Consider the following 27304-nt stretch of genomic DNA (forward strand, 5'->3'; position numbering starts at 1 on the left):
TGAGGATCGGTCTGTCAAAGTATCTGACTTTTGTCCATGGGCCAAATCTGTTCTGAATAATGAAAAGCCTGAAATGACTCAGACTAAACTAAGCAGAATCATTCCTACAACACGAATAGGGCTATTATTCCTAAAAGGACAGTCAGCGTCTCATACATTTGAGACTCTCATAATTTTGAATGCTCTGAACAGGAATTTAGTTTCTAGATACTTGTGACATACTCCCCTCTGGAAATACCATCCATATTTTGGTACTACTAGGGCTGAACGCTGCCTTGTGCAAATACTTACCCCAGAGTATGATGGGACTGAAAACAGCAGCCTGCTATACGTCAGAGAATGCTTCATTTGTGACTATAGCTGGTGTAATGGTACAGATGAACTTTCAGTCAAGGAGCACCAGCTCATTCACCTACTCTGAATTATATATACAGGTAACAGTAGAAATCAGCATTTTATATCCTCCAACTAACAGAAAATGGTGGGATCATGACTAAGCATGGGACCTGTACAAGAAGAAAAAGGACAAAGTATGATCCATACTCCAAACCAACCTACTCTAGCTTTTTTTTTTCCCTAAATATTCATAGTGGCAAAATTATTTTCTCAGTTATATAAAATATATTGCAAAATAATATAAGCTGTTAGAGAGGACTGTAATTTTCTAGGATACTTTGAAAACTAATAATCATAATGCAGTTGAATTTCTACTTGATGTTACTTATGACTCTAGAGATCTTGAAAATTACAGGAGGGGTGGATGGTAAGGTAGAGGAAGAATACAAAGTAATCCTTCTGTCCTGACAGTCTGTTGTAGAAGAAAGGCATCTGCCAGGGAGCTGAAACTGTAGAGTTATTCCATTGTCTGTACAAGGGAATTAAAGATTGAAATTTGCATGCACTGCTGAGAGGTTCGAGATGGAGCACCACTAGTGCAGCCAGCCTGGATGCTGCTGGTCAGAAGAATCCAGCCCTGCCTGTATGCATCAGATTCTGCACGGAAGTCTTATGCATAGGTTCACTTACAGCAGAGAACCTCTCGGATGGATTTGTTTCAGGTTTATGAAATGTAGCATCTTGACATTCTGATTACATTTGTGTTGCGAGTTTAAACTTCCTAGGATTCACTGAGAAGCAGGACTACACAGGAAAACTTTTGCCGCCTCTGGAGATCAAGGACTGACATTGTAAGATAGTTTTAATTTACAAAATCTCTACCAATTCAAGACACCTAGCTTTCAAAAAGGTAAGATGTTAAGGAGCAATGGGTGCTACTTGCCAATAGGCACTGAACACCCCACCCATGCCTCTGTAGGCAGATCACAAGCATTAAAACAGAAGGCAAAAACTGATTGAAGTTAACTTTATTCCAAAATATGTATAATTTACAGGACTAAATAAGTGCTTCATTTGTGAACAAAACGTTTCAATACTTGTGAATAACTTACTAGTAGCTTTGTCTAACACTTCAGTTTCCAACAGAGGGAAACAGGAAACAGTATTTTGGCACAAGGTTTTCTCTGCATGCATGAATATACTTAAAAGTTTCACAATTACTACGACAACATTCCTTCTTTGGGATTGTCACTTGTAAAATAGGTCCAAGAAATGAACGCTTGCTTTTGTCTGCTCATTGCAAGTTTACTGGCTTAAATAGCAAGAATTAAACATGGACATCCTTTGAAAACTAAATTTGTCCACTAGATCAAAATCCCACCAGTGATGAGAAGAAAAATATTTTAAGGATGTTTCTCAGCCTTACTGAGATTAACTCACACATGCTTTGGGAAAGACTCACCCATGAGATTTATTACTCATCCGTTCCAAATAATTACAAGTTTAAATTAGATCATAATCCGGTGTTGAATTCCATAAGCTGAAAAAAATATGGCTATCCTTCATATCTATCTTTATCATAGATGCACTTGCAAATCTCTGTAGATGGAAGTACTGTCAATCTAGCTCTGCATGCAAGTGCTTGAAGCATGCATGTAAAGCATTAGTTGTTGTGAAATGTACAGTTTACATCATCACAAGTCATCTATTATATTCCATTGCTAGTTATGTTGAAGATACTGCTGTAAAGCCAGTATATGAAAAAGAATCAGAAGTAAAGGACTTCTGTTATTTAACTCAGCAGTTCCTTCAGGAGTTTCCACTGTTTCAGGATGTCCGATTACATTTTCGGCGAAGTGGAAGAGTCACGCACACAAATACAAACATACCCTCAACCCGACTGCAAGGCAATGCAGAGTTGAACAATGTGGTTCCTTGATTCTGTTCATTGCATAGCAATGGCATTTTAAACAAGAAAATTCAGTCATGCTTTAAGCAGCAAGTCCTTCTAGCACACATTTAAATTCACATCAACTGTTAAAAAACAACAAAAGAAACAGAAGATGCATGTTTGCACCATGCACTGAAGCTTGCTACCATTAAACAACCCTATCCTCACAGTGTTCACATACAGTTATTAATGGAAGTCTGTTTACAGTAGGCCTATTCTACTGGGAACACAAGCATAGCAGCACCTTAAACCAAATATGAATGAAAAAGCTTGCAAGGCCCAGAATGTTAACATTTTGGTGTGAATGTATTTGGAACAGTAAACTGTACATTAAGATCATGTTTAAAAAAACAACACGTCAGAAATAGATTAAAGCAAAGGAAACCATACAACCTTAATGATAAAGGCAAGTACATTTGGTTCACCTCCGAGTTGTCATTTCAGCAACATATTCTTTTGCAAGTTGAGCACCCTATGTTGATTCAGTATGTATTAGTCCTATTGACTTACCCGGTATTTGAAAGGCTATTAAAAAAAACCCTAACATCCTAAGATCCCAATCCTGCCAACACATCTCTACCCAGCCTCACAAAAAAAATCAATTCAGATCTGACTAAGCACGTGAGCATGTGTTGGCAGGTCAAGGATTTAAAACAGTGGAAGGCGGTCATCTTCCTTTATTCTGTTGCCTCTACACAATCAAGGTACATATGACTAACAGGGAAATTCAGCCTTTTGTTTTCAGCAGAAAAAATGACTGCGTGTGCACCTTGGAATAAAAATTTGTTAGGAGTGCTAGTTACATACATTAAGTTACAGACACTGATTGAATTGTTCAAAACTAGACAAGGTCTCACAAGGCTTGTTTTACAGCTGTTTAATTTACAGCTGCAAGTATATATGTATATATTTTTTTAAGATTTCATATCCTTCAGAAGTGAAAATTTTCTAGACACAAGCAACTTTGCATAGCTAAGAATACCTAGTGTTAGTAAACTCTGACTTTACCAATTTCTCTAGGCTGACACGAAGAGTTGGGGGAGGATTCCCTCCCTACCCAAAGCAGAAAGAAGCACTTACAAGCGTATTAGCGGAAATAGATGCAAATAAAGCCAAAAGTAGAAGAAACATACATCTATGTCATACAAACTTCTAGCATTGTGACAAACAAACATGGAAGGCAACAAGACAGACCTCTCATTTTTCAGCTGTTTTGTGCTTACGTTCTCATAGAACGCGTGTCCCCAATTCGCTGTTTCATTTGTTTGATTTTTTTTATATACTAAAGAAAAGCTCAAGTGAAACTACAAAACTACTAATTCAATTTTAGAGTAGCATTACACAGGCAGCCAGATCAAGATCCAGCAATTACAGCATAACAGAATTAAGCAGGAAATGCAAAGAGTAAGTACAAGTAACATTAGTATCACTTCCAGAGAAAAAACTGTGCTAAGAGGCTATGGAGAATCTGATGTTACTTTTTGTATAGCAGTTCAAATGGCAGTAGAGGATACAAAAGAGAATAAGCAAAGTAGTAAGCCACTGCTGACCAATACTTACAACAGAGACAGTGCCTTGAAAATCAAATCAGAGACATACTGCAGAAAAAGGGAGATAAGTATCATTTTAGTACTATCAAGAAATAGTTCTGACTGAAGTTTATTTTTAAAACAGCCGCCAGAATAGAAAACTAGCCATTTTAAAGAACTTGTTCAAATTTGAAGAATTCATAATATTCAGCAACAGTATTTCAGATCAGGTTTCATTAGGTTTACTGTGGGATTCAGCAAACTATGAAGTCTGGTTGCAGTCTTCACATTTTCACAAAAATACTTAATAAATCCAAACTGAGCGACATATGCCAGCAACATAGCATCCAAACCTGTTTCTGACTTTTATGAATAATTTATGGCGAACCAAATTTGTGAAGTTGTTAATTTTGGTTAGAATGAGCCACTTCCCAAAGACAACGCAGACATATTTAATAATTTCTTAATACTGCACTTTCAATAAATAATTTCATACTGTAGTACTGTGTTCACCTAATTAAAGTTCAAACTATTTTAAACCCCTAGGATGAGGGAAGGAAATGCTATTTGCATGTTCCAATAAAACACACAAAGCTCAAATACTTTTAATTACAAAGTACAATAAATGAGTTACAATTACATTGTAAGATTGCGTCCACACAAACCTTAGGTTTTTTTCCGATAGTCACTGATGTTAAGAGCTTTGGCTTACACCATAAGAACATGGCAATTCTCATTTTGATTTGTAAATTAGTTTCAAAGTTCTTTAGATGCTAGCTGGTCTTTCAGATGGCTACAATTCAAAGCCTTCTGTAATTCTGCTCCTCATCACCTAAGATTCCTTCTCTTGCAGAAAAAAGACCGACTTTCTGAATTCATAGGTAATGAACAGTTTCTCACTTCTGCCTTCTACGGCTGTGGAAAATGCAGTTTTCCCCAACCAGATTTATAGTAACTGCTTCTCTTTCATGCGTCACTACAGACAACTTGCACATGGGAAACACAGAAGCCTATGTATGAAGAAATGTTCTCTGGTATTCTAGCCAGGGGGAAGAAAGGAGAAGGAAAAACAATTTAAAACCTGAAGATGCAACATTACTAGAAAAATACTGCAATAGAATAAATTAACCTAATTTTGTCATTTGTCTTACTGCCCAGTTTCAAAGTAGGTAGGTAAATATGAATGAGCCACATCTTCAGAAGAAACAGAATTACAAGCGATGTCTTCCTTTTTTTAATATATCCCACCTTTAAGATCAGAACTCCAGGCATTATGAAACCTGGGGGGACTTTCCCCAAAGCAGAATTACTGTACTCCTGGGGGAACTGCAAGATTCCTTTCTGCAGTTTCTTCAGCCAAAGACTGGAAGTGTCTGAACTCACACCTAGAAATGTTGAAAAATTAAACAGGCAACATAGCTGTGGTTTCAGGAGTTTTTCAGGAGGAAAATATGAGCTTCAGGGTTAATCTAAAGAGATTATTTCCAGTAAAAGTAGAGACGCTTACCATATTAGCGTGTTAACTATGGCAATTTAAAGAGTGGTAGGAAGAGACAAAAAAAAAAAAAAGGTATTGCTCATTTTCAACAAAACAAGCTAGCTGCAGTGGATGAGTAACTTAACTCCCACATCCTTGAGTTGAGGATATGAAGCACAAAGCACAGCGAGTCTTCAAAAACTAAGGCTTGGACATACATTTACTGATGTGCTGCCTAGTAAATATGCAGCCAATACCTCTCCTCGCACAGTGGAGGAGTAAAGTCTGTTACAGGCCCAGGAACTTGACACGAAGTGGTTTCTCTTTTCATTTAAGGTAACAGAAACTAAACCCTGTCCAGGACAAAACCAGAGGCCTACATTTTGCAGGTATTATAGCAAGAGATAAAAATTAGTTAAGGTCAAATTCCAACATACATTCACAACTGGCTTAATTTTTGTCATGCAAATGAAAAATACTGCAAACAATGCAGTACTGAGGGGCAAGATGAACATTCAAAAAAATTCCAAGGTCACATGTTTCTTCTCTGAAAAATCAGTTTGTTTGAATTTGACTATACTCAGAAAAACTCCCTGAAAGCTGCAGGAACTGAGGGCTGCAGATCAACGTGCAAAAGCAAGATACACCTCTTCTGAAAGGGCTTCTGTGAGCTGATCTCCCAGCTCTGTTGTACGGATTCCAATTGTTTTTGGAAGCAAGAAGTCCAAAACCAGGAGTTTAGGTGAGTATTTTAGACAATTTAATTTCCCATTTCTAAAGACTTCTGTTAAGGTAATAGAGGTATAAACCACTGTAACATTTCTCCACTTATATCTTCATAAAGCTAGGAGAATTTCAGTGAAAACAAATTATTCCAGTCTTTGAGGCACACACATTGTAACATTTGCATCTTACAGACATAAATAATTTAAGCAAATCCCTCCTGAAGACTCTAAAAATGTTAGTCCCATTTATTACACTAGCTAAAAGGACGACATACTAATTTTTCCTATAATATGTATTCCAAGTTCTTTTCCTACCCTTCAAAGGTCATCAGTGCCACTCAGGGAAAAAAATTTTAAAAGTACTGCTTTCTATGTGTCTTTAATAATAAATATATTCAACAATTCAAGAGTCTATATGTCTCTAATGTGTTGGACAGGTAGTTGGAAAATACCAACTTATGCAGGAGAAAGAGCTGTGAAAGCATAAAGTAAAAGAAGACAATACAGCTTATGTTCATGCCGGATTTAAAATACAAGCTACTAAAAAAAGTAAACAGAAGTAGCTTACGCTAACAGAATCCTCCCCCGTAAGTTCAGGGAAGCATCTGAATTGGACAGGTCAGGGTTTTGGTCCAGCACATTGGAACCCTATATGTAAGCCAGGAATAGGTAGAGACAGATATATAGAACAACTTTAAAAGTTCTTCTGTTTAAATTAAAGCAGTATCAGCTTTGCAAAGAAGTTTGAACATAGGCACCACATAATTCTTTTTTTTTTTTTAAGGTTCAAATGTACATTAACATGTTTCAGCCCCCCCTTCCCCCCATTTATACACACATAGCTTATGTAAAGTTACATATTCAATAGAGTACCTTCAGCATGAAAAGTCTCTTAGGCCAACTGCTCACGATAAACTACATTCAATAATGCAAAGTAGATAACTTGGTCAAGCCATCTCTCCCACCCCAATAACTTAATTTCAAACCACAGGAAACAGTTATATTACGTAGTACTCAATGGCTGGGCTTGTCAGAGCTCTGAAACAAGGAGCACAGCTCTTCACAGGTCTGTGTTTCTACTGAACTGAACTGGGACTCCATTGTATTCCAGGCTAAGTCAGCCAGAAGAAAGTCATCCATTGCTGTCTGTGTCTCATTGCTGGTAAGGAATAAACTCCCTAGATTCTCAAAGCAGCTATCCATAGTCTGTGTTTCAGCGCTACTGAGCTGGACTTTGCTTTCAATATTCTGAGTTGGTATGTTTTTAGTAGCTGGATATACTTCTGTCTGGGTTTCTGTATCAGATGAGTCAGTACTCATGGAGAAACTAGACTGCTTCAGAATATTTCCTAAAGGCAAATGGGTATTACTGTCCAAAAAGAAATTCAAGTCTGTCTGTGTCTGTGTATCAAACATCTCCAAACCTAAGAAGTTAGAATTTCCTCGGCAGCTATATGATTGAGTGGCACTATCTGAAAATAAGAAATCAGTCTGAGTTTCAATGTCCAGTGACTCCAAAACTGGCTCAGAGTTTAGGGTACCAAGCTCACTCTCTTCAGTCTGAGTTTGGATATTGGATGCTGAAAAGAACTCTTCAATGTCAAAGTCTATTCCTGTGCTCTGTGATGGACCAGATGGCAGGTGTGTGTCAGCATTAGAACTTGTCTCAGACAAAAGGCCACGATTATCCAGTGTCTGGCCAGACATGTTTCCTGAAAAGATGTTCTCCAGATCACTTAGTAGGTCCATTGTCTGCGTTTGATTATCCATCGTATTTTGAGGTGGAAGTATATTAGTCTGTGTATTGAAGCCGATAAGGGATTCAGACTTCACCGTATCTTGATTCAGGCTCTTACAATTACTCCTTTGCAGCAAGGTTTGATCTATATTTGCAGGCATTAAATTGTTTTCTGGAAGTTCAATGTGAGTAGAAACATTGTATGATGAATGAACGTTGTCAAAGATGTCACTGCACATTACAGCCTGGTCCATTTGCACTCTTCCATCAATAGAGTCCTGTGTCCTACCAGTTTGAGTCTCCCTAGAAACGCCACACGTTGGAAAACAAACCTGACTAAAAGCATCAGTCTGAGCAGCTATGGATGAAGTCAGTTTGGAAGCAGGCAGCAGCGTCTGTGTTTGTACACTGATGGGTAACGAAACCTGTGAACTGAATGACAGATCTGTCTGAGAGCAAGAGGATACAGAAGAATTGGGAGTCCAGGCTGCAGCAGGTACAAAGTTCTGTGAAATGTAAGATAAATCAGTCTGTATATTTATTGAAGAAATTTTATTCTTGTGACAAACACTCCCCAGCTCTTGCCCTGTGTTATTCGACGTAACCTTATCCCACTCAACTTGTACACCAGTACTTACTGGTTCATGATCACCAGAATTTGTCACTTTTGAAACAGGTATACTATCTTTAAATACAAGTGTTTCTGCCTCCAGTGCTGGAATCAGAATTCCTATAGATTGGGGCAATAAATGAACAGTACTTACAACTGAACCTTGATTATCAACAGCCACTACAGCAGGTTTGACGGAAGAGTCTGTTGCAGACACATATATAGGCAAGTGAGCAAGCTGCATCACTGGAAGTTTAACCAAAGCCACCTTGGGCTTTGGTAGAAGCATCTTCGGTGTACATTTTGGCTGCATTTGGTTCGTGAAGTTAGAACTGCCTTCAAGAGAGGCCACTACTTTCACTTCAGAGGACTCCAATTCCTGAGTGCCAGGATTATTGTTCTGTGTATTGATGAATGCTTCATTTGCTTTCTCTGCCAGCTGCTGATTATGTACGGAGGATTCCATTTTCCTTTTCTTACTAGGAGGATCCCTGTGAACATGAGATCAGTAATTTATACTCCTTTCAAGCACAAAACATCTGCCTTCCATTCTTTTGAGTCATTGCATTGAAAATATAAACTGAAGTCACAGATGAGGTTGGATATGAGAAGACAACTAATCCTGATTAAAATATAAAGAGACTCCATGAACTTCAGTTTTGCAAAATTTCATTCCTCACTCTCCCATTTAAAAAAGAAAAAATGGTTACCTCTTTTATGGAGACTTTTTTCGAAATGGAGGTGGAAGTTTAGATGGTTTCTTCCCCCTTGTACATTAAGCACTCCGATTTGAAGACGTTTAATTTGTTACTTTGATGCTCAGACTGAGCATTGAAGGGACAGCGCTCTTAAAACTAGCGTACAGGTAAAGGTCTCTCATGGAAACTGAAGATACGATTAGCGCTCCTTCACACAGAACTTAATTTTGCAGCAGTTGAATCTCCAAGACAGACAGGCTAGGCCTCAGGAAACAGACTACCCTTTATGAAATATATGTACTTGTTAAGATACCAGCTATAAACATTTCCAAATCATCTCTACTCTCACAGAACTGTAAAAGCAGATGCAACAAGAACCCACGGCATTTATGCCGTGCAGTGCAGTGTCATCAGTACTCTTTGTTTTATATGTGGGGAAACCTGATCTTATTGATTAGACAATCATCATTGCCTTCAACAAAACAGAAACTACTAAAAGCAACTGAACAAAGAAACTGCAAACTGCTTTACAGCTACAACAATGCAAGCCTATTTCCAATTTAATCAACAGAAAGGAGACAAAAAGCCAGTACATGGGAGATAGAGGACTTGGTGATGAATATAAGTATCATTACTTAACTGCTTCACTTTTACCTGTGTTCGGCAGGAATTTCGTGGCCAGTTCTGTAAATATGAGACAGTAATGCTGTTCTGCTGGCATAAGGGCACCCACAAGTACACTGGAAAGTCTTGCCACAGACCTCTATATGCCGTTTCAAATACCATTCTGTACCATAGGAATTACTACATTTATCACATTTGTGCTTCTTTTCAGCATGCATTTTCATAAAGTGCTAGAATACACAATGAAAAGTAAACATTAGCCTTCAGGTAAGATTAAAAAAAAGAAAATCATGCTTAGGGGAGACATTAATATTTGCTTTTTTTTTAGTTGTTAAATAGCATTGAAGAGTAGAATTAAGAATTTTTTAAAAGTCTCATTAGGAATAAGTTACAAGCTTAAAGAAATCAACAGAAAGAATTTAAAGTTTGCAAATCTGCTTCTGCTATGTGCATCTTAAAACACAGATAAATATCTATGTGTCCTAATACTATTGGAGGTTTCCCATGGACGTTAATAAATCTATAGCTGAATCTTGCCAAAGAGCGTAGTAAGTGTATGTTGCAACATGTGCACACTCCTGAAGATCTACAACTGCACAAATAGTCTCAAGTCAAACAGGTCAACTTCAGAGCAAACACCAGAATTTTTCCTTTTCATTTACGGCACCAAGTGCTAGCCACTCATCTCCTATCGTCTGCCCAGCTTATCACAGGTAACCAACACCAGAAGAGTGCTTTTTTTACTCACTCAGGCAGAAACAAGTCTTACATGTTTTCTTAAACAGGTAACTAGTAAACAAATGCATTTTGATACTAAAGCAGAGAAAAACTATTAATTCTTGACCACTTGAAAAAGCAGTTTAAAAGCATCAGCCACATTTTAAACCTTTATTGGTTGCTACTGTGATTCTTTTTTTCCCCTCTTTGATCTTTCTCCATCTTTTTAATTTGTGGAGAGGGGCTATCTTGTAGTTTAGCAGAACATACTGTTTCTGCATACAATTCTCCAACTTCTGGATATATGTTGAGAGGCTTTGCTCATATCTGAATGCAAAAGTGTACGCGCTCTGGAGTAGAGACAGTCAGGGCTAAATCAGTATGAAAATAATACTTTAGGAAATAGGAATACCTGTTTTACAAGAGAAAATTGGGAAAATGGTCTGTTTGGTCCTCTAGGGCAGCCTTCAATAGGACAGCAGTAGAATTTCTGTGAAGTTTTCAAACCCTTCCTTATTGGTGCATTAAGTTTTCCATCCTGAAAAAGAATCAGTTGAGAAGTTGACGATTCTACAGGTTTGCATATTAAAGACAACATTCAGAATACACATCAACTTTGGCTCACTGAGTTTACACACCTCAATGAATTGAAGGCACTTTCCCAAGTGATTTGAAAGTTCAAATGGAGTTTTTCACCTATGTGGATGCTACTTTGCAAATATACCATCAAAATTACCAAGTGAAATTACAACAAGCTCTACAGAGTAGTGGTACTGTACTATTTACTTTTACCAAGATACTTGCTGCCCCAAGCCAATTGTAACCGCCTTTTGTGTTATTTGAGCCAAAAAGCTCTCCCTACAGATACTACACTACGCTGCCAATTCAATGTTTTACTTGCTAGTAGCACAGACTACTTGAAGCTCCATTAAAACTAGTCACACACTGTGTAACACAACACTTCCCTGATGTTGGAATTCTGTTGGCATTATTTAGAGTTTACTTGTAATAAAATGAAAAATGCCAAGTACACTCTGCCACTTAATTCAGATCACAAACCAAATCTCACTTAAGTCTATGAAACTAACAACTGGTATGCTAATTCTGAACCTCCAAACATTAAGTGACTGGTATACCTGCGCTTTCCATGCGATCTGCCTCAGTGACCATCACATGTGCACTATAGAAGAAAGCAACATAACTTGCTCAAAGAGGACCTCAAAAATACACGTAAAAACGACCCACTAGTGGGATTGTTCAACCACATAGAACCTACTCCTATTGAGGACACAGCCATGGAAACCAGACAAGACATATCCCTCTAGACATATCCTATCTGCAAGTCTCAGTGGAAACGTCAGGCGTCTGTGTCTAAGCAAAAAAATTAAAAGTGAACTATTAAAAATCTGATGCTCAGAGTAGCTGTGAGTCTGCTTACATCCTGAGACTAAGTAGGAGCCAACCAAGTCTCCAGAGCCAGTTACAATAGTCCACGATGGCATCCCCAAGATGATTATACAGGGAAGAATTACTGGAGCATGCCCTGCTTGAGCTCTGCACCTGATTTTCCTTGGCACGATGACAGTGACAGTAAGCACATAAAGTGGTGGAATGTTGATTTTACACCAGCCACTCCCTAACTACCTTCTTCGGGCAGATCTCCAGCTGCTTCGTGTTTGCACAGGTTAGACCAAAGAATTCACAAAGTGCAATAGTGGTCCCATATGAAGCAAACAGAAAGTACGTACCACAGCTGCCAGAACAAAGGGGTTCACTGCTCACACCCCTGCTTCTTATCTAGCTACAGTTAGTCACAACCCAACAACTCGTGTGTTCTGAGCTACTCGTGCCTTGCTTTTGAAGTATTCATTTCATTTGCACTTCAGGAGTACCATGAAGCAGGTGAGTGGGACACTCCAATGACTTTGTTTTTCCTCAAATCATCTCTCAATCTAAGATACTTTATGTAAAATGTAATCCCTTCAAGCAATATTTCAGTTACATTTCCACACACTCAACACTGCTACTTGCTGACATGGCCACAAGTTCATTTTTTTTAATGACATACCATACTTAAAAAAGCAAAGTTTAGAGCCTCTTGACCAGAATGATCGGCTGCCATTTCTTCAAGGAAACCTGAAATAATTCACTAAAAAGGGAGTTTTTATGTAATGTTTTGACCTTCTAAGCGTCTTTATGTACAGCAGTTTTCCCCGTGGACAAACCATTCATAAACAGGCCTGTTTTATCTCTGCTGAGTAATTACTGTGATTATTTTTGCACCTCCTAGAACCACTGCCCAAAACATGACTCAAAGAAATCTAGTTGTTCCAGCCCCACTACCCCCAATGACACTTTTTAACCCCGAGTTCACCCAGAAACACTTTGACCGGTCTCAAAGTCTTCAGGAGAAAAAAAGATTTGCCTTGAAGTCAAAACTATGTTTGGTCTCTCCCACTGCAGATGAAATCAATATGCTTAGTAAGCGGCAGTTGGAGTTACTTATTCCTAAGTAAGAAGTTATTTGAAGTGCATTATATTTAATGTCACAACACAACAAATGACAGGGCAATATGAGAAATACGTTCAGGCACTTAACAGGTAAACCACAGTCAGGTTATTTAAAACTACTTAAGTACTAAGGTATAGGATAACACGAAGTGTTTAAAAGCTATATAAACATGAGTAAGACGCTTTTTTAACGGCTGGAACATACGACTTTTGAGGCACAGATCACAACAAATTTGTTGTGACAAGTTGAGAGATACTCTACACATATAAGTAACCCTACCCAGACAGTAATCTTGTTTTGACCGTCTTCAAAGTCCTCCTGGCTCTATATGGTTAATCTTACATCTTCTCAAAAACCCATCTGGCCAGTCACATTTCAGACATTCTCACAAGTCCTTTCCTTGTATGTCTGATTTTACTTCCCATGTTTCTACAATAGCCACCCACTACAATTATTGGTAGGTATTTGTTCAATTAACTTCTCACAATGCAGACACTTGTAAGAAATACTGACATTCAGACAGGGCTTGTGGCAACAACACGGAAAACGGGAAGTAACAATCCTTGCTACTGATTTAGTCAAGGTGAACTTAGTGACGTCTTGCTTTCCTGCAACAGAAAGGCTTACTCCAAAGGATTAATTTAAAACAATAAGTTACAGTAGACTGTAGCCAACTATTTAAAACATTTTTTTTTTGCAGCAGAAGATCATGCATTTCTTTTCTAAATAGCACAGAGAGAAGTGCATTTATTCTTATTATAAAAACTATTGTGGTAGTGTAATATTTGCATTTGGGTAACCTGCTCCAAGGGTAAGCTATCCTTTCCAGCCCACCACTGACTACAGCCTCCCGGCTATCATAGGAATCCACAGAATCCTCTCCTTTACATCAACTCCTCTAGCTTCATTTCTAAACTACACAGAAGTCCTCCCCTTCTCCCCATAAAATAACACAGACAAAAGACCAAAGAATTAAAAAAAATTTAAAGCCTAATATATTAAGTGCCAGTTTATACCCACTGTTCTCATTTTTTATTGGCTTAGTTAAGCTAAGGAGCCAGAAAACAACCATTTATATATCAACGCTTTATCATATCTTCTTTTGTTAGGCCAAACAAGCCAAATTCTTCTAATTTCCCTTTGTCAGACACCCCTGCCATTCATCACCCTTAGTAGCCCTTTTCTACACCTCTTCTGGGTTCATTTTAGCTTATTTGAATCAGAATCCTGCCCTACAGCAATGACAGAGAATATCCTTCTGACTTATTTTATCCTTCCCACAGCAGCATTACCCTAAATGCTCACACGTGTATGACCAAATAGCTTTTGCAAGTGTTTCCCATCTCAGTTATTTCTGTTACAAACCAGGACCGATCATATTTTTTGTTATCACTTCACAAGACTATAACCTTGTTCTACTGCACTTGACTGTTTTTACAGGGTAATCTTGCTTTCCTATGTAAATATCCTTCCTCTGCAGTGACAATATCTCATAGGTTTTGGTCAAAAGATCCTACTAGTGCTACTTTTATTAATGAAAATTAACCAAGACAACCTCCCTTCTCTTCAGCACTACTATGTTCTCTCCCTCCCCAATAGCTTCTTGCCATCTCATTTGCAAAGTTGCCTCTTCACTAATTTCTCATGTTTCACTAACAAATGCAATCTACTAAATTCTTTTTGTCTGGGGAATGAGTTCTCTCTTAAAAGGAAATACTAATACTAAAATATTAGTCCAAGTCCATCTCTTTCTGGAGAAACAGAGTAACACACACCTAGATTTATATCTTTTTACCTTCATATCGTTATCCTTTCATTCAAGATGCATTCTCAAGCTATGCATAATACTGAAGATATTTTATCTGAGACATAGTATAGAAAAATTAGCCTCCCTTAAATCTCAACAACATTTTACTCTCAATTACAATGCCCTTGGAGTAAGTCAGATGTTCCTGAAAATCTGCATCCATCCATATTTCAGTATTTATCTAAACTAACACCTAATTACTAAATCTTGTGAATGAAAGATGTTATAATTCTACAAGGCACCAATAGTTAACAGCTATCTAGGCAACTGGTGAGAAAGCAGCATTTCCTCACCCATCGTACCCCGAACATGAGCTATATAGCCCACTAGCTGCAGTCCTCGCTGGATGCTGCATACGCTCAGAGTAGAAGCTCACAACCGAAACGACTGTCTGCTGAACCTGAATGAACGTTTTCAACTTCTGTTGTACCTCCACTCATATGCACACACAAGATATAATACATAACACACACAAAAGTTGCTAGCGCTTATTGAGAAATGAAATAAAACAGAGTTAGGAGATTGCAAGTGTGCTTAAGACTATTTCCTTTTATTCATCACAAATGATCATCTATAACACATGCCTGATTCTGTAATCAGCCATTTCACAAAACAAGTATGTTTATTGTTTGCCCACTGGGGCTGCATTTTCAGCATGCAGCTATGAATGCTGCGCTTGAAGTTTTCCCGGAGTAGGATTTGTCCTCACATGCTTGGCACTACGATTTTAAGAAAAGTAAGGGTATCTTTCTGAAATGCCCACACTCAAGTATATGCTTGCTGAACTGTGGCTCTCCTCCCCCCCAGTACATGCTGCGTTTTCTCAGGAGTACTATGGTAATGAGGGCTTGTTTCCAAAATGGCATCCATCTAGGTTTTTTTTGGCTCACAGACATTTTTAAAAAACAAACAAAAACCCCAGCATGACAGCACTCAGAGTTTGGATTATGATCGCTTGCCAACTGCTAAGGGTAGGAAACGCAGTATGTTTGCATAGCACCTCACAAGCAGGGCTATAATGTCTTACTGCAGAAAGATAAGCAATAAGCAAACGAAATAACAGAAACTGAGTCCCGAAGAACGTTTAACTGACTTAGTTATGTTTAACACTAGTACAAAATTAGTTGTTTTCTGTAAGCAATTTTAGTGGCATTCTCAATACAACTGGTCAGATTGTGCACACGCACACACGCGTGTATTTACACATATACCTGCACACGTTTTTCACGTGGGGGAGATTTAGACAAGAGACAACGAAGAACGCTTCGTTATTCCTATTTGGAATACCGCGCCCCCTCCACCCGCCCCCCGTCTTACTACACTCCACAGAGTAAACCCCAGCAAAGCCAAACACTGCAGTCGCCTCCGCGGGACGCCCCCGGGCCCGCACGCGGCCGCAGGCCCCCGAGGGGCCTCGTCTTCCCGCCGAGCAGGAGCGGATCCCCTCACCCGCCGCAACGGGCGGGGGCCGGCGGCCTGCGGCTCGGGGCGACTCCTCGCAGCGGGGCAGGGGCGGGGAGGAGGCCCAGGCACCGGGGCCTGGCGGGGCGAGGCCAGACCTCCGGCAGGCCCCCGCGGTGGCCCCGGGGGCTTCGGCCCGGAGCAGAAGAAGGAGCTGCGCCATTACAGAGCCCCACAGACTAAGGTGAGGGGCGGGGCGCCCCCCCGCCGCAGCCCCCGCGGGGCTCAGCAGGAGGGAGGCGCCCGGCCGGGCGGCGGGGCCGGCCTCGCCTCACCGCGCGGCGGGCCCGAGTCGGGACGGCAGCGGTACCCGGACCGGCGGCGGTACCTGGACCGGGTGGGCCTTGCTCAGGTGCATGTTGAGGGCCGGGCTGTTGGGCAGGACCTTGCCGCAGCCGGGCACCGTGCAGAGGATGTTGGTCCTCACTTGGGACAGCTCTGTCACCGAGGGCCGCACCAGCTCGCCGGCGGGCGGCAGATCCCCCACGGGCACGGGCGCCGGCGCCGGGGGTCGCCCCAACCCCCCGCCACACCGCCCGGCTGCCGCCGCCGCCATGTTGCTGTCAGCTGCTCGGCCCCCCACTTCCGGGGGCGGCCGCCAATAGTCATCGCCGCTGCTGAATATTCAGCAGGCGCGTGGCCCGGCCCCGCCCCCTCACGTCAGCGTCCCCCCGGGAGCCGCGGCGGCGGACGGGCGGCTGCGAGGCGGAGGGCCGTCCCGCCCGCGGGGGCTCACAGCCGCCGTAGCAACCGAGCGAGGACGCGGCGAACGCTTTCTCGGCCAAAAAAAAAAAAAAAAAAAAAAAGAGAAAGATGGTGTAACCGATACCGGAGAGTACATGGAGCCAGAGCGTGTGAAAAAGCGCCCGTGCCAGCCTTCGCCCCGTTGCCCTCCCACGGGTAGATGGGGCATCTCCTCCACCGACCGGGTATTTGCATTTATTTACTGATGTAGACCTGCATTTTAAAGAACCAATGATAATACACAGGAGTTTTTCCCCTAACGCTTGGCCAGCTAAAGGAAAAAACGTACATCACCAACGCGGAGCCCACCCTTAACTGGGGAAGAGTTAGGTGATGGGCGCAGCTCCCAGGATGTGTCAAGACCTTGTGTTCACTGGACAGCCCCTGTCCTCTCACCTCCACGCAGTCTACTGTGATTAATAAATACATGCCTGCTTGCCTGGAACTGCTGTGTAGTTCCTAGAATAGCCTTGGTTACAGGAAGTTGGAGATTAAATGTGTATCTGAAAAATCAGACACCAACTTTTCGGTTGTTAAAAGATGAATGGAGACTGCCTTTCCCAGAAACGAGAGGCAGAGACAGGCAGAAGGCCAGGTACTCACAATGTTTTAGAGTGTTTTGAAACTTCACCTTTATGGTAAATCATTATCGTCTCAGGCATTTAAGTTATTTGGGAGAGAGCATTAGGAAGAAGAAGTTGCACAGAGTGAAATGCGTACTGGAATCTTAACGGGTCTGACTCCTGGAAGGCTCTATGAGGGCAGGAATGAGAGCGCCAACACTTAATGTCTATCAGACATCTTGTGTATCACACAAAAGCTAGAATTGTTTCAGAATCCTGACATTAGCATTTTGTCAAACTAACATTTAAAGCACACAGGTGGAATTCCTAAAAATGTATCACTAGCAGATAGTCCTAAGCTAACTTCTTTTTATGTGTGCGTTGTACAGTGATGCCGAAAAACAGAACAAACCAAAAATCAGTAGATGTTAAGTCATGTTTCTAAGTCAGGGCAAACAAACTTCTATGAGAAGACTTAATTTACACATTTATTTACAGTTTGAAAAACAAAAACATTCCCATACAACCTCTCGAAATATTTACACCGTGCCATGAAGTTATGAAGACTGTCTCTGCACACTGACATACTGAAAGTGAATCGGGAATTCCATATACACAAATTACATGCACAAAGTTTCCAGGTAACAGAATTAAAAAGGAAACACGTGTACACTGTAACTGAATCTTCAGATGAAATCCATCTCAAATTAAAAAGATACAGCAAGTTACGTAAAGATATCTATATAATTACCAATTACAATTTACCAACTCTAAAGAACCCCAGTGCAAAGCTGTTGTTTTGCATTAGTGAATGCTGCCATCTTGATTCTGCAATCGTTATGTCCCCAAGCACAAAAAAGTGGTAGTGTGCAAGGATTGCAGAAGGATCAAATCTTAACTGAAATATTCTAAAACATGGACTTCCTCAAAAGAAAATTATTGCCTGTTTCATTGTATTCCTCTAAGATAAAACTTCATAAGACATTAATACCAATGGACAGAGGGTTTTTTTATTTAAGTATTTGTTATTGGCTGTTGCCCTTGGTGAGTAAAAACACTGGATCTGAATTAATATCCATTAAAGCTGGATGGAAACTTCTTACTGACATCTCTATTCCGAGAGTCCCTTCTTCCCCATGCCCTGTAATGGTCTTTGAATATAATCTTAATCTACTAAGACAAAAACACGCCTGACCTGCAGACGGGTAGCCCCACTTATTTAAATGGGACTATTCACATGTTCAAAATGGGGCACGTATTCTGTTACGCTGCTGAACTGGAGCCAAAATAAGGCGGCCACCTAGAATATCTTAGCCATCTACAGGTATGACAGTAAACTGAATAGCTACAGCTGTCTTATTGTATCTTTATTAAGCTTTAGCTAGCTTTAATTTCACAAATACTGTTAAAAATACAGTTAGGAGCAGTCATCACATTTACATGTAAAATAACCATGATCTCTGTTTAAACTTTGCAACTAGTGGTTTTTTATTATTTAAGGAAAGGGCTAACTCTTCTGTTAAAGACAAATGTGGAAAAATAATTCAAAGAAGCCATAATTCAGAAAAAACTTTAAGGTATTATCAAAGAACAAGTTAATTTTTAAAAATCTGTTTTAAAGTTTATGAAGATTTAGATTAATACCAGTAATAAATGAATTGTATATTTCTCCATGAATCAGTTTTAAATTAAGGGCTTACAAAGCTTCCTGGAAAGAAACCTTTTTTCTCTCTAATTTTAAAATAATTCCTAGCTTTTTGTGGTATACATGTAAGTAGTGGTGAAAGTGGTGCATCAGCCATACCTGGAGAGAGAGAGACAGATAATTATAGCTTAACTCAACCAATAGTTACCTTTCATAACTGTTATAAAACTAAAAACACAACTTGAGTATCTATGTACAAACTAGTAATTCTAAGAATAAACTGGTATGTATTTAGGCATAAGATTTTATAGTGGTAACATTTTTATTCTATTGAATTTCTACGTATTTCTAAACAAACTATGAAGGTTCTCCCTTGCGCAAGATACAAGCAGAACGTAAGATGACAAACTTAACTGCGGATTTTTCCTCCCTTGTATGGAGTTGGAACACTTACCCGCTGGTGCCAAGGATTTCAGCGATTCTAAAAGATGTGGACTAGAAAACTTGACCAGACATCTGAATGGTTCTTTTTCATCCAAAACATCCATTTTAGGATCACTTTTAAACATTGTCTCAAGCTGTTAACACAAAATTTAACCAGGGAGTATAAGCAATGAATATATTTTATTTATAGGTTATTATTTAAACATTACATTAAAAATGTAATATGTAATAAGACTGTATCTTATTCGTCTATTATTTGTAACATTAACATGATTCCAGCTGGAGGAATATTTTAATAAAATCAGAGGGTGCCACCATGTGGTAAACAGTTTTCTGCTGAAACAGGCAACTTGTTCAGTAATATTGTAAAACATTAAGTATCTCTTAGAATTTCCAATATATCTGTTCATCAGATAAAATCCGTGCATCATCCAAGAAGTTAAATTATGGTGTTATACGTAGCGTGAGCTTTGTATGTACTTCAAATAACCCTAATTGCTCATGCTTCAGCACACTGCTGGTCTAAGTCTACCTTTATTACAAAAACAAGTCAAAATGCTTAGTTCACAAGGCTGAAAGACTGAAACATGATCTAGTAGTCTGACCAAATCTCAATGCAGATCTGTTTCTTAAAGATACTTTAAACTATTTATTTTAAAATGTCCTCCCTAAAGTTTTAAAAAAAATCTAATATTTCTTCAATTTGCAATTTCATGTAGCTACCACTACTTTAAAATTACCAAAAAACCCAAAACAAAACCAAAGTCTGTTGCTTTTACTACCTTGTATTGTGCAAATTCGAGTTTTGGTTGGGGACCATCACCAAAAACTTCCTGATTCACTCTCTGTATTCTTTCTTTCTCATTTCTGTTTTCTTGAATTATCCTTAAATCCCCTGCAGGGGAAAAGAGTAGGGAAGAGATGAGAAAAAACAAAGACAACTTTGTCAGCTGATACAATGCTGTTTTTCTCATCAGGTGATTACTCCAGTGAAAATCTGAAAATAACAATTTTAAAGAATTCATCACGATCTTTTTTTCCATAAGCTAGTTGTCTCCATCATTTCTATTTTCAGTTCTTACCAAGAGAAAAGCCCAAGTTAATATGAAAGGAGATACTGGGCATTGGGTATTTTTGGTTTCGTAACTGTGTCCAGTGACAGTCATGAGGAAATATTTACCTCTCCTAGCGATAGCCAGTATTATGGCACCCCACCAGGGATGGATAATATAATGTGAATGTAACATATGTACATTTCCTATTACAAATCTCATTTCAGAAGCCAGCAGTAACACCATTCAAACTGCCGTTTAATTTAAAATATACATACCATTTTCTGGTGCCACGTTCCTTTCTTGTAGAGGTCTCGGATAGTAAGTTTGGAAGTTCTAAAAGGAGAGAGAGAAAAAAAAAAAGATTTTAGTTCACTTCCACTTTTAGACGCTGTAGCTGAAAAGAACCTTCCAGATTTCTTTTTACTTCTCATTCTGAAAGTAAGTATTGCAATTTTTGACAGTTACTGGAAGTCAGAAAGCCCAGCTTTATTTTGAGAAAAGAATGCCTGTCCTATGATATTTGTGAACATTGCCCTGTTTACAAGTTTTATGTGGACGAGCAGAGTAAATGCCCATTCTAATAGTCTTCAAGTCATTGCTCTAGGAAGCCTAGTGAAATGATGCTTAAAAAATCCTAGGACTGAATTGTTCATACAATTTTTAGACTGAGTTTAACCATCAGGAATAACAATACTAAAGAGTAGGTGGGATACCAAGTAATTACATCCCCATTGTAATGTTACCTTAATGAAAGGCTGTCCACCTCAGTAGCTCAATATTATTTTAACTTGATGGTCTCTTGGAAGAGGTGAATTTTCCCCCCTGCTAGGGGGTGAGAACTAGGCCTGAAACAAAAAGCAAGACTTATCTTAGGATGTACTTGTGAAGTGGCTCACCTGGCTATATCTCTTAAACACAATATCTTTAAGGGAGTTTAAAGAATGACTTCGAAGCTCCATTTCATGGATGTCGTGGTAATTGGAAGCAACAACCAGGGCCTTTAAATAAAAATCGAAATTGTTTTAACATCAGTCTTAATCATCACTGTGTTTGTAATATGGAAAAAAATATAGTATTTCTAGACATTGCGATGGTTTTGTTTCAAGGTAAGCAACTGCCCTTTAACTAGCAGGATTCTCACGTCTGAAAAAATGTTGAATAGACTGTTACTAAGCTTAGGTTAATATTTAAAAGCATTCACAGGATTAACCAGATAAGCTCTACAGCCTTATCAGCTGAAAAATTAATAAATAAACAGATTAATAAAATAATTAAATTACTAGTACAGAAGTCTGCTAAATAGAGAAAAAAATGAAGGATTACCAATGCTGATCACGAGTTGACAGAAAATGTCTTTTAAAACTAATTAATAGCATTCCCTGATGAGCTCATACATTTAGTTCTTGAAGTTAACTGTGCTGATGTAATATTCTTCAATTTCTATGAGATAATTCAACTGAATACTGCCTAACACTTGGTTAAGAAATTAGAACAATTCAAGGTCAGCAAAAATCCCAATAAACTGAATTTATTCACAATGCACCATTCCAAAGGTCACAAAGATTGTTTTTTGCCCCATTTTTATCACGAGCTAAGGGAAAAAAAGACTACGTAAATTAGTAAATTACATTAAGTAACAAATCTTTACCTATCCTCTTAAAAGCTAACAAAATTATAGCTCTATGTGACTGCGGTGAAGTCAGGGTCTACACATTTTATTCTGTACCTGACATAGCAGAGGCAAGTTGCTCTTAAGCACTGAGACAGAAATGAAGACATAGGGAGTCTGTGAATGGTATACAACATAGCTGGTTTTGTACTGGTTTGGTTTTGTATATGGTGTTCCCCAGGCAATTCTAATCCAGACTGCATTATCCTCATATTCTCTAAAGTTGATGGTGACCTAATAGAAAAAGAAAAGCTTTGATTTACCAGCACATTCAGGTGTCCAGAAAGACTTTGTTATCTCTTAACCCTGTGTTCACAAGACCCAAACATAATTTAGTACACCACTGCTTGAATAAGAAACAAATCCCACTAGTGTGGTCAGAATTGTATTTAAACTGAATTTCCACAGAAAAACAATAACCTTCCAAAGGGGGGGGGGAAGAATTGCCTTTCAAACTGTAATACAACTTTTGTTCCTGTTGATGTACATTTTCTTCTAAAGAGTGAAAATAAAAATAGCTTATTACAAAAGCCTTGATTCTCTCTTTTGGGAAAACAACAACACAACAAAAAGGTGTCAATTTAGATGGAGGGCTAGAGGCAATATTTCAAATATGTCAAATTTTTAAGAGACTAAACTTTTGATCAACTTGTGATTTTAGACCTGAATATAGTATTTATCACTGCTCAAGAATACACAATCAGAAATTTGAAGAAGATTACCTTTCCTCCTCGGTTACTTCTTTTTACCTTGACTCAATCTGGGTGACTTAAGAGTGGGAAAACATCCTTTAAAAAAACCAACCCTCCCTTTGACTGAGGCACATGTTGTCAAACTTTTAGTCCAACTAGGCCATAAACTGTTTAAATTGCTGGACCAACATCACTCCTCAAAGTTTTTGTGGATTTTTTTTTTTTTAAATGAAAATATCGCAAAACTTTATTGTAATACAGTTATATGAACTGCAGCTGATTATCTGTTAGTCTGATTTGTATTTGTTGCCCTCTATTGTTGTCACTGGGAATCCTTTGTGCATCAAGAAGTGACACAGCTAACTAGCCAGAGGCATTTTCTATTACCTTGCTTAAATGAAGCTGGTGAGCTAAGCAAGAAAAGGCTTCTGCAAAATGCTTAGTAAAAAGAGTGAGATGGTAGTACCTCCTTTCCATTTTTTTCTTACCATGCTCATTTCTGTAGTCCAGAAACTGCTTCTTGCTATCAACAGTGGTCTTTCAGTCATTATAATGTAATGAAATACCAGGGCCAAGTTCTCACAGCCACCACAAAATACCATTTCAAACCAGAACTAAAAGGAAACGGATACAATTTTGCTACTAACCTAAGTCGTAAGAACTGAACTTCCTTGTCCTACTTACTGGCTACTTCAAATTCCCTCTATACTCTGCTTGATCCGATTTTTGTTGTTTGTGTATTGTTACTGGGTAACAGGACAAAGCAGTATCAACTTACCTAGACAACATGTACACTCAAATAGGGCAAAGATTTGATAGAAAACATAAACATACTGTCTTTCTTGAAGCCTGTCATATTTTAAGGCAAACTTACATTTTATTTCACTCCAGCATAATTGTAAAGTTGCTAGAACAGACAGGCAATACATTTTTGCTGTTTCAAATGCAGTTCCTACCATTCCCAAATGAATAATTCCATTTAATTTTTGATGCAGACTGTAAGAAAAAAAATACCTCGCTAAAGTTATGAAAACAATCTATTGACACCAGAGCTGTGCAATAAATTTAGAATGGATTTATTCTTACATTTTTCAAGGCTGACCGAAGTCGTCTTTTAAATTTTTTTTTGAAATCTGTTAAGTCAAAAAATTCCGTTTCTTCCCCTGTTACACAAGAAAAACAAACAACTAGAATTGGGTTACAAGAACTAGTTCAGAGATGGTTTTAGTTTTGCTGAAAAAAAATTAAGCAGAAAAAGCTGAAGTTGCATAGCCTTATATGAAAAGCTGTATGTTAAATTTGAGCCTTATTATTGCTGTATAGAGAAAAAGTTTATATTTAATTAGTAGTTACTAATTTCTAATAATTGCTTGAGAAGATAATTAAAAGTATTCTAAAAACATTAAAGATATCTCTACTGAAAAAATCCATACTCGGCTATATTTGTGTTTAAAATATATGATATGAGGCAGCACTACAGTAAGTTGCTGAGAACTGTGAGATTACAGCAAGGAAAAGCATTTTACCTGTTTTGTTCATCTGGTAAACACTCCACACTCTTTTGTTTGGGTAGATGTGGTTATCTAAGAAACATAGGAATTGCTCAATAACATAGGGCATTATCAAACGGTGATCAAAGGGACAAATGTTTTTACAATACTTTTACGACCAGATTATTTAAAAAAAAGATTACTTCTGATAACGCAATGTAATTTATTCAGCATTCTTAAACTACCACTCATAATAAACCTAAAAGCAAAATAAGTTTTTTAATAAAAGAGATGGGAAGATATTTTTTAATTCACTTAAGCAACTAATAAAGGGTGTATCTGAGGTTCAATGTTTAAAGAAGGATTTTACCTAAAATGACCAAAACTGTCTAAACTCAAACTAAGACGTGTAGACTGTTAAAAGAAACCTTGAGATTTAAACTATTATATAATCAAGTTATGAATCAATATTGGAGTTAGAGTTCCACCTGGAGTATTTGCCGATAATTTTGCCCATGTCACTCCCTATTGGAGCACGATATTACTGATTTTAGGGTTTGGTGCATACTGGAGACAAACATACCTCTCTCTATTTATAACTGTGTGCTAGACGTGGCTTACCACAGTTTACATCTGTTTAGACCTCAGAAGAAGCAAACATGCTTTTGTTGATTTTCAGCTTTTGAAATTTTTTTTAAAAAATGTTAGATCCAATGAGACTCATCACCTGAAATGTAATCTGTTTACACCAAATGCATCTATACCTCACTAGGGCAATCGCTATATAATTAAGGGCATTATCAAGTTACTCAGAAAAAGTATGAAGATGTTATTTTTATTCATTTTTTACTTACAAATTATGTCTAGGACAGCTGCTTGCTTTATGTCTGCAGAATTTTCCTGGAAAAAATAACAGTGGATGGTGAACTGCAGGTCCAGAATGTTCTACCACACTGTTTAGTAAGTGAAAAAGATCAGTATTGGTAGTTTAAATTACATTGCACTGAAGTCCACAGCATGTACGCTCTCCTCAAAGACAGCACACCTGGTCCCAATGTGCACACAATACAGTTTTGAGAAATCAATAATGAACGCTATTTCAGCAAGGCCTAAGTGTTTCTGCACAGGCAGCAAGAAGAACGTTATCCTTATAGTATGATGTACAAGCAATTAGAAAGTAAAATTAATGGGTATTCATGACATTATGCAACAGTGACTAATATTTCACTGTCAGGAATTTTAACATGCTCGGTTCCTCCTTATTTAACTTTTACAGCATGAGAAATATTTTTCAGAAACTTTATGACGCTACTTGTTACAGATAGGAACGTTTCAGAAACAAATGCTATTTTACAATGACATTTGCTATCTTACAAAAATAACTGAACAGTTTCTTGCCTGCAGTTTGATCTACACCCCATGTAATTAATCTTTGAGTATGAAATTCAAAGGTAATGATACAAAAAGCTATAGAATTTAAGAGATATCAGTAATAAGTGTATCTATCTGGGTTATGATACTATATATAAAGACTCCTAGTACACCAAAATCAGAGTACGTAAGGAGGAGATCAGAAAACCTTTTTTGCTTACAGTACGCAGAACGGAAGAAGTTCTGGCCAAGGAAATTTTTAAAAAAACCTGAAAAGTCTAAAAGATATAAACTACTGCTATCATTACTCATACCAAATAGATTTAAATTAGCACTATGTAATGAGTGGACATCTCAGTCAATGCCTTTATTTTACACTTTAGAAATACACCCATTTCTTAAAGGTTTAACACAGTGAGCTTTTATCTACCTTGTGCAACTTAGAGCTCAAAACATGTACTTCCATACTCAGTAAGGGTCGATCCTGCACTCCTATCAATCAGACAAAATTGATGGTATTACCAGCTCAGCTTTACATTTTCCAGACTACAAACTGCTATTTGACGCTGTGTTCTGGCCAAAGAAAATTCATTTCTTCATAAGAATGTTTTTTTGATGGTGCTTCAACATGTGTCCTATATGTCACTGACAGGCAGTTCCCGAAGGAAAGGATTACCTCACAAAGTTGAACAACATCTTGAGAAATGTTCTCCTTTATCTGATGGAAGTTTATGGTTTGCAGCTGTGTCTCAGAGAGAAAGCCCCATTTCTGTAGCATTGTCTTGATTTCATCTCGTGGGATTTTTAGTACAGTTCTTCGGATATACTCAGCAACAGTTACATCCATGATGAAGCCACCTGAAAAGTTGAAACGTTAAAGAAGTTGAGACCAAGGCACAGGCAGGCTCAGGAGACTTGGTCTTTTTGTAAGGGGTACAAAGCTGCACCTAGGCACGACTAGCAGAACATTGGCATCAGTCCTAAGCGTAGCACTACCACAGATTTCAGCGGACACCAACGACAGCGAGTTAAAATGCTTTCTACAGTAACTTTTCCCCAAGCCCTCACAAGCTTCCCTCACCGACCGAGGCCTGGCGCGAGCTTCTAGAGAGGGATGGGCCGCTGGCCTCACCCAGGGCTGCTACTACCTGTCCGGTCCGATGAGTCTCCAGGGGGCCTCAGACAGCGGGCACGGACGCGAAGAGAACCGCGGAGCAGAGCGCCGCGACCCTACCTGCCCGCCACACGACGGGGCGGCGAGTCCCTCTCCAGCCGCCCGCCCGGCCGCCGATCCGCACACCAGCCCTTCCTTCCCGCCCGCCGCGCGCCCACCCAACCGCCAACCACCGCCCGCCTTTCGAAGCGCCCAATCAGGCTCCGCACGGTGCCCGAGCGGCCCAATCACAAGGCACCCCGCCTCCCGCCCCGCCGCGCGCTGGCGCCGGC

General features: G+C 39.0%; 2 protein-coding genes across 8 annotated transcripts; both read right to left on the minus strand.

Moving 5' to 3' along the window:
* Window positions 1-1347: 1347 nt before the first annotated feature.
* Window positions 1348-16741, minus strand: ATMIN (ATM interactor). 3 transcript variants are annotated; one of them, XM_076349068.1, is made up of 4 exons: window positions 16514-16741; window positions 10818-10943; window positions 9719-9918; window positions 1348-8857 (listed from the first exon to the last, which is right to left on the minus strand). In XM_076349068.1, the coding sequence occupies exons 1-4, from the start codon at window positions 16739-16741 to the stop codon at window positions 7033-7035; spliced, it is 2379 nt and encodes a 792-aa protein (XP_076205183.1). In that variant the 3' UTR covers window positions 1348-7032. The 3 variants fall into 3 exon arrangements, with proteins under 3 accessions (XP_076205183.1, XP_076205185.1, XP_076205184.1); XM_076349070.1 differs by lacking the exon at window positions 16514-16741 and having other exon boundaries at window positions 9705-9851; window positions 10818-10836; XM_076349069.1 differs by lacking the exons at window positions 10818-10943; window positions 16514-16741 and having other exon boundaries at window positions 9705-9911.
* Window positions 16742-17962: 1221 nt separating this feature from the next.
* CENPN (centromere protein N) lies at window positions 17963-27121 on the minus strand. Of its 5 annotated transcripts, none has more exons than XM_076348807.1 (11): window positions 27093-27121; window positions 26535-26716; window positions 25342-25387; window positions 24524-24580; window positions 24084-24184; window positions 22363-22539; window positions 21533-21634; window positions 20912-20969; window positions 20364-20476; window positions 19592-19715; window positions 17963-19296 (listed from the first exon to the last, which is right to left on the minus strand). In XM_076348807.1, the coding sequence occupies exons 2-11, from the start codon at window positions 26703-26705 to the stop codon at window positions 19181-19183; spliced, it is 1065 nt and encodes a 354-aa protein (XP_076204922.1). In that variant the 5' UTR covers window positions 26706-26716; window positions 27093-27121; the 3' UTR covers window positions 17963-19180. The 5 variants fall into 5 exon arrangements, with proteins under 5 accessions (XP_076204922.1, XP_076204923.1, XP_076204921.1 ...); XM_076348808.1 differs by having other exon boundaries at window positions 24084-24160; window positions 27007-27113; XM_076348806.1 differs by having other exon boundaries at window positions 27007-27113.
* Window positions 27122-27304: the final 183 nt, after the last annotated feature.

This window comes from Aptenodytes patagonicus, chromosome 11 (assembly GCF_965638725.1).
Source record: "Aptenodytes patagonicus chromosome 11, bAptPat1.pri.cur, whole genome shotgun sequence".
Classification (NCBI taxonomy): Eukaryota; Metazoa; Chordata; class Aves; order Sphenisciformes; family Spheniscidae; genus Aptenodytes; species Aptenodytes patagonicus.

Coding starts and splice junctions, on each gene's coding strand:
- CENPN (XM_076348807.1), bottom strand. CDS start 26,705: ATGGATGTAACTGTTGCTGAGTATATCCGAAGAACTGTACTAAAAATC. Junction 24,581..25,341: donor AGCTGTCCTAGACATAATTT/GTAAGTAAAAAA, acceptor TATGTTTCTTAG/ATAACCACATCTACCCAAAC. Junction 20,477..20,911: donor GAACGTGGCACCAGAAAATG/GTATGTATATTT, acceptor TTTCCCCTGCAG/GGGATTTAAGGATAATTCAA.
- ATMIN (XM_076349068.1), bottom strand. CDS start 16,741: ATGGCGGCGGCGGCAGCCGGGCGGTGTGGCGGGGGGTTGGGGCGACCC. Junction 10,944..16,513: donor GCAAGGCCCACCCGGTCCAG/GTACCGCCGCCG, acceptor ATTCTTTTTCAG/GATGGAAAACTTAATGCACC. Junction 8,858..9,718: donor GAAATTCCTGCCGAACACAG/GTAAAAGTGAAG, acceptor TCATGTTCACAG/GGATCCTCCTAGTAAGAAAA.